The 7,287-nt window shown below is 44.5% G+C and overlaps 1 protein-coding gene across 1 annotated transcript; it reads left to right on the forward strand.

The window, feature by feature from the left end:
- Positions 1 to 2,876: 2,876 nt before the first annotated feature.
- On the forward strand, positions 2,877 to 3,302 carry LOC124360950 (proline-rich receptor-like protein kinase PERK2). Its single transcript, XM_046814986.1, has one exon. It carries the CDS (start codon positions 2,877 to 2,879, stop codon positions 3,300 to 3,302), a length of 426 nt encoding a protein of 141 aa, XP_046670942.1.
- The last annotated feature ends 3,985 nt before the right edge of the window (positions 3,303 to 7,287 follow it).

A 7,287-nucleotide genomic window follows, 5' to 3' on the forward strand; every position in this document is an offset into this window, starting at 1 on the left:
CCAAATCGTCATTATGAATGTTTTTGAAAAGAGCGGGGCTTCCTATTATTTCTCTGCCATATGCCACGAGTTTCGGGTCGGGTGCTACGAAAAGTTTACATATGTCAGATAAATAAACATTTTGAATTATTGTAAATTGAATAGTAATCAATTTATAAGTTATTTTGGTATAATGTTTAAGTATGTAGAACGAAATAAATAGAATTGAAAGTTTCCAACAATTCGGTAGTTTGGTGGAAAAGTTGAAATGCAATCTGACGCTGACACATTCAGTTGTGTTGTCAGTTTATATTTCCAAGCATACCGAGTTGATGGCTGGTCACATGCAAAGTTACCAAGTACAATCGTATTCAAGAAATAATAAAAGAGCAATCATAGTGAATGATATTTCTTAAATAACATATAATAATAATCAAACAATGTGTTTGTATTGACTAGTAAATCTAAGAAACGGTCAGTGCTTTACTTACTAAGCAAACCGATATATCGATGTGGGTTTTATTGAAATGTATATATTGGTTAATTGCATTAATCAAAATTTGTTCAGGACAAAACAGTCCCAGTGAAAAGTTACTAAGATTAATGCCACTTAAACCTTTCTATTTTTGCATAAAAAGTCAAATGGACTGATAAATAAATCTGTTAACTATTTGATGTTGTTTTCAAAATTAGAGTTACTTCATAAGTTTCTGTTGTACTTATGCTTATAGAATCACATCGTAGGTGCGCAATATGGTGTTTAAGTGTGATCGGGAAATATCAGAAAATGAGAATTCACATACGAATGCTCATTTAATTGTCATTAAAAAAATGTTAGCACTAATTTAATTATACAATTTTTTATTTTAGGAAAACGTACTGAAAACAAATTGCGAAAACTTGTCAAGAAGGATCTGCAGCTATGGCTGTGCAATGTCGAATACTGTTCTTTTACACAAGAAATCTGGCTTTACTAGTAGACGCCTACAATTTACTAGCATAATAAGACAACTAAACTGTATTTAACAGGCAATGTTTCACATGATAACTCCCGATAAAAAGACTCAACGCTTGGAGCGTAGTGTGACCTAGTGGGCTGTGCAATGTTGCCAAATCGTGCGGATACAATGCAGAGCGAAAGACCCCGGCGGTCCTATTGGTCTTCTGAGTTCCTGTTGTGCTGACATTATGGGCCTAGTGGGCTTGTGCAATGTTGCCAAATCGTGCGGAGGAAACAGTGAGGAGCGAAAGACCCCCGGCGGTCCTATGGGTTATCAGAGTCCCTGGTGTGTTGAACACTACGGGCCTTCTAGGTCCCTGGTATGCTGACACTATGGGCCTAGTAGGCTGTGCAATGTTGCCAAATTGTGCGGATACAGTAAGGAGCGAAAGACCACGGCGGTCCTATGGATCTTCTGAGTTTCTGGTGTGCTGACACTATGGGCCTAGTGGGCTTGTGCAATGTTGCCAAATCGTGCGGATACAATGAGGAGCGAAAGACCCCCGGCGGTTCTATTGGTCTTCTGAGTTCCTGGTGTGCTGACACTATGGGCCTAGTGGGCTTGTGCAATGTTGCCAAATCGTGCGGAAACAGTGAGGAGCGAAAGACCCCCGGGGGTCCTATGGGTCATCAGAGTCCCTGGTGTGTTGAACACTACGGGCCTTCTAGGTCCCTGGTGTGCTGACACTATGGGCCTAGTGGACTGTGCAATGTTGCCAAATCGTGCGGATACAGTGAGGAGCGAAAGACCCCGGCGGTCCTATGGATCTTCTGAGTTTTTGGTGTGTTGCCACTATGGGCCTAGTGGGCTTGTGCAATGTTGCCAAATCGTGCGGATACAGTGAGGAGCGAAAGACCCCCGGTGGTCCTATGGATCTTCTGATTTTCTGGTGTGCTGACACTATGGGCCTAGTGGGCTTGGGCAATGTTGCCAAATCGTGCGGATACAGTGAGGAGCGAAAGACCCCCGGCGGTCCTATGGGTCATCAGAGTCCCTGGTGTGTTGAACACTACGGGCCTTCTAGGTCCCTGGTGTGCTGACACTATGGGCCTAGTGGACTGTGCAATGTTGCCAAGTCGTGCGGATACAGTGAGGAGCGAAAGACCCCGGCGGTCCTATGGATCTTCTGAGTTTCTAGTGTGCTGACACTATGGGCCTAGTGGGCTTGTGCAATGTTGCAAAATCGTGCGGATACAGTGAGGAGCGAAAGACTCCACCGTCCTATGGATCTTCTGAGTTTTTAAATTGATTTTGATTATTGGAAATTTTGATTTCTTCATACAGTTCAAAACAGTGAGGAGCGATTTCTTCATACAGTGAGGAGCGAAAGACCCCGGCGGTCCTATGGATCTTCTGAGTTTCTAGTGTGCTGACACTATGGGCCTAGTGGGCTTGTACAATGTTGCCAAATCGTGCGGATACAGTGAGGAGCGAAAGACCCCGGCGGTCCTATGGATCTTCTGAGTTTCTGGTGTGCTGACACTAAGGGCCTAGTGGGCTTGTGCAATGTTGCCAAATCGTGCGGATACAGTGAGGAGCGAAAGACCCCCGGCGGTCCTATGGGTCATCAGAGTCCCTGGAGTGTTGAACACTAGGGGCCTTCTAGGTCCCTGGTGTGCTGACACTATGGGCCTAGTGGACTGTGCAATGTTGCCAAGTCGTGCGGATACAGTGAGGAGCGAAAGACCCCGGCGGTCCTATGGATCTTCTGAGTTTCTAGTGTGCTGACACTATGGGCCTAGTGGGCTTGTGCAATGTTGCAAAATCGTGCGGATACAGTGAGGAGCGAAAGACTCCACCGTCCTATGGATCTTCTGAATTCTAAACCAGCACACCGCCCTCGTGAATGCCTATATAGAAGAACTGGCTGCTAGGCACCACATCTCTGTCCTAGATATGAACAGACTGCAGCGGAAGCACTTCACGAGGCACGGGATGCATCTTCACACTAGAGGGAAGTGGCAGCTGGCCAGACTCGTCGTGGAGGCTCTTGGCGGGTTGAGCGTCTCGCCTGCTGCGGCCAGGAAGGCTGAGGTTGTTCCTGACACCCTCATTGCTGTCCCACCAATGCTGCCGCCGCCGCCGCCACCATCGTCACTGCCGCCGTCACTGCCACCCCCGCCGCCGCCACCACCGTCGCTGTCGCCGTCACTGCCACCGCCGCCGCCACCGCCACCGTCACCGCCACCGTCAGACTCTATACAGTTGACTCCAGGGCCCCCGATGCCGACTATATCTTGTGACGACGCCGTGAAGGAAGATGAAAGAAACGGGCCCTGTTGTCCATTCTGCAGCTTCAAATTTACAAGAGCAAAGAATTGAGACTGTTTTTTTAGGGACCCCTCTTTAAATCAGCGGACAAAATTGGCAAAGAATCGCCATCAAAAACGAACAAACTCTAAAATTTACAAACAAATTGAACTGAAACTGCTTCATCAAAATGCTCAATTCGCAACCAACAAATTGGAAGAAATTCAACTCATGTGCGAGGATCTCAAAACAGATCTTCTTGTTGTCACTGAAAACGGTTTCAACAGTGATAACATCGCACTGTGCAAAATTCCAAATTACAAATTGGCTTCCGCGTACTGTAGACCCTACTCCAAAGGAGGAGGGGTTGCTATTTTTATAAAACAAAATTTCACGTTTGCCCCCTTTCCGATCCAAGAATCGCTCGAAAAAGATTATGAAGCAGTCGGAATCAAAATTCAAACAGACAAATCAAAATTAGTAGTAATCGGAATATATAGGTCTCCCAGTGGAAACGAAGATATTTTTTTCTCAAAATTCGAACAATTACTGACAGACCTGACTGATCAACATCAGGAATATGTCGTGATGGGGGATTTTAACATTGACGCGTTGGACAACACACACCATTCCACAGTTCGATTAGTTGATTTACTTAGGTTCATTCGACCTGGAGTTGTTAGTCAAAACTCCGACGAGAGTGACGGCTACAACCCAATCAGCTATCGACAACATCATCACCAACCATCCAAGTGTCGCGGTGTCTGTGGTAAACACAGCTATATCTGACCACTACGGGCAAGAAGCTGTCGTCAGTGGAATGAAACTTGAAAGGGAGCCCAAAATTAACCAAACAATAAGAGACACAAGGCCAGAAAACATCGCTCACCTCAACACTTCCCTGTCAACAGAAAAGTGGAGTTTCCTTCACTCTTCTCAATCTGTAGAGCAGCAGTTCAAAATATTTAACGACGTCCTAAATTTCCATATTAACACATGCTGCCCTACAAAAACGATTAATATTTGCGAAAAAAAGTCAAAAAACAGATGGATCACAAAAGGTATTCTGGTCTCGAGAGAGAAAGTGAAATTTTTCTCTGAAATTAACAAACGTACTTGTAATGAAAATTTTCAAAACATTCTTCAAAAAATACAAAAAAATTTACAGGAAAGTGATCCAAGCTGCGAAAGCATACGATGTCTCCAAATCTATTCTATATTCTAAAAATATTTCAAAAACAACTTGGGACATCATTAATAATAAAACAAAAGTTAAAAAACAAATAAAAATTAAAAATGGGAATATACTTGTGGAGGATGGAACTGAGGTTGCCAATCAGTTTAACGAATTTTTCGCATCCGTTGCTGTTGGGCAAAGTCCTCGGCCGTCTGAACCGCAAGTACGTCCCTCGCGAAGACAGAGTCCAGCAGCCTCAAATGTTGCTGACGCCTGTCACTGAGGATGAGCTTCACCGAATTATTCAGCAGCTCCCAGCCATAAAGTCAAATGATCTTAATCTAATGTCCACATGGCTCATCAAACAATGCTGCAAGCATTTGGTGAGACCTTTAAACAAAATTGGTAAATTCTTCATTCCAAACAGGAGTTTTCCCCTCCCTCCTGAAAATTGCAAAAGTTGTTCCAATTTTCAAAAAAGACGATCAATTTTCAATCAATAACTATCGGCCTGTCTCAATTTTGCCAGTATTGAGCAAAATTTTGAAAAGCTTTTTCTCAGAAGAATGCTTCAATTTTTGGACAAAATACAGTCAGCTCTCATATGAACAATTTGGATTCAGAAAGGGCAAATCGACGACAGACGCAGTAGTGAGTCTTGTCGATATGATTGTAGAGGGAATAGAATGTCGGAACCACACAATGAGTGTGTTCTTAGACTTGTCCAAAGCATTCGACTGTGTTGACCATAGCATACTGCTCGACAGACTTGGGTCCCATGGCATCAGAGGCGTGCCCCTTAAATGGCTTAGCTCATTTCTAAGTCATAGATCCCAAGTTGTCCAAATATCAAATCAATTGTCAAAACCAATAGAACTGAGGTACGGTGTTCCCCAGGGATCCATTCTCAGTCCTGTGCTTTTCCTGCTTTATGTCAACGACATAGGATCATCACTTCTGCATGGAGGACTAATGCAGTATGCTGATGATACGACTCTCTGTTTTAGTGCAAGATCAAGTGAAGTGTTGGAACAACAGGCCTTTGTTGACATCAATAACTGTGTACAATACTTCCAAAGCCTCAATCTCACAACAAACTCCTCAAAATCCAACGTTTTAAATTTTGCCTTGCGCGATGTAGGCAACCATTGTGGATCTGCCGTCTTGTTAGCTGATTCCACACTGGAAGAAGTCCTCTCTTCAAAATTCCTAGGAATACACCTTGATCGAGGGTTGACTTGGAATGAACACATCAATCATGTTTGCGCAAAAAATTTCCTCAGGCATTTATGTCTTGAGATCCTTAGCAAAATACTGCCCAAGTCAGGTACTGATAACGGCGTATTATGGCTTAATTTACCCCCATTTGTCTTACGAAGTGGTCCTGTGGGGAGCGTGCGCAAGCTCTCAGTTTCAGAGAGCATTCAAACTCCAAAAAAAAGCTATTCGAATAATTGCAAAAAATAAATTCAGAGAGTCGTGCAGGCAAGCTTTTAAGGAATTACAGCTGTTAACTCTCCCGTGTCTGTACATTTTAGAAACCACTTTGTTTTGTATGTATAAGTGTGCGTTAACCAGAGGCCGGGACATACATACGCATGAGACACGAGGTAGAGAATTACTACGAAACTGCAAGCCACAGAACAGTGGTTTTTGAACACCTGCCCTCGCAGGCAGGTATTAATTTTATTAACAGACTGCCAAATTCAATAAAAAATTCCCCAACGCCCAAGGCGTTCAAAAAGGCGCCTTAAACATCTCTTGGTGTCACAAGCATTTTATAATGCAGGGGAGTTTTTGGCATTTAACTGGGAGACCGCCCAATTACATGACTGATTCTGCTGCTGTTTAAAGTGGGATATATTGGCGAAGGATGAAAGGTGCATAAGTGTAAAATTGTATGTGTAAATGAGAATTTTGTGGCATGAATGTAAAAAATTTTAGATTAAAATTTGTGACGTTTGCTATTACAGTGTAATATTGTCGCTGCAATAAAGCTGATTTGATTTGATTTGATTTGATTTGAATTTCTGGTGTGCTGACACTATGAGCCTGGTGGGCTTGTGCAATGTTGCCAAATCGTGCAGATACAGTGAGGAGCGAAAGACCCCCGGCGGTCCTATGGATCTTCTGAGTTTCTAGTGTGCTGACACTATGGGCCTAGTGGGCTTGTGAAATGTTGCCAAATCGTGCGGATACAATGAGGAGCGAAATACCCCGGCGGTCCTATTGGTCTTCTGAGTTCCTGTTGTGCTGACACCATGGGCCTAGTGGGCTTGTGCAATGTTGCCAAATCGTGCGGAAACAGTGAGGAGCGAAAGACCCCCCGGCGGTCCTATGGGTCATCAGAGTCCCTGGTGTGTTGAACACTACGGGCCTTCTAGGTCCCTGGTGTGCTGACACTATGGGCCTAGTGGACTGTGCAATGTTGCCAAATCGTGCGGATACAGTGAGGAGCGAAAGACCCCGGCGGGCCTATGGATCTTCTGAGTTTCTAGTGTGCTGACACTATGGGCCTAGTGGGCTTGTGAAATGTTGCCAAATCGCGCGGATACAGTGAGGAGTGAAAGACCCACGGCGGTCCTATGGATCTTCTGAGTTTCTGGTGTGCTGACATTATGGGCCTAGTGGGCTTGTGCAATGTTGCCAAATCGTGCGGATACAGTGAGGAGCGAAAGACCCCCGGCGGTCCTATGGATCTTCTGAGTTTCTAGTGTGCTGACACTATGGGCCTAGTGGGCTTGTGAAATGTTGCCAAATCGTGCGGATACAATGAGGAGCGAAATACCCCGGCGGTCCTATTGGTCTTCTGAGTTCCTGTTGTGCTGACACTATGGGCCTAGTGGGCTTGTGCAATGTTGCCAAATCGTGCGGATACAG

Source organism: Homalodisca vitripennis, chromosome 4 (assembly GCF_021130785.1).
Source record: "Homalodisca vitripennis isolate AUS2020 chromosome 4, UT_GWSS_2.1, whole genome shotgun sequence".
Classification (NCBI taxonomy): domain Eukaryota; kingdom Metazoa; phylum Arthropoda; class Insecta; order Hemiptera; family Cicadellidae; genus Homalodisca; species Homalodisca vitripennis.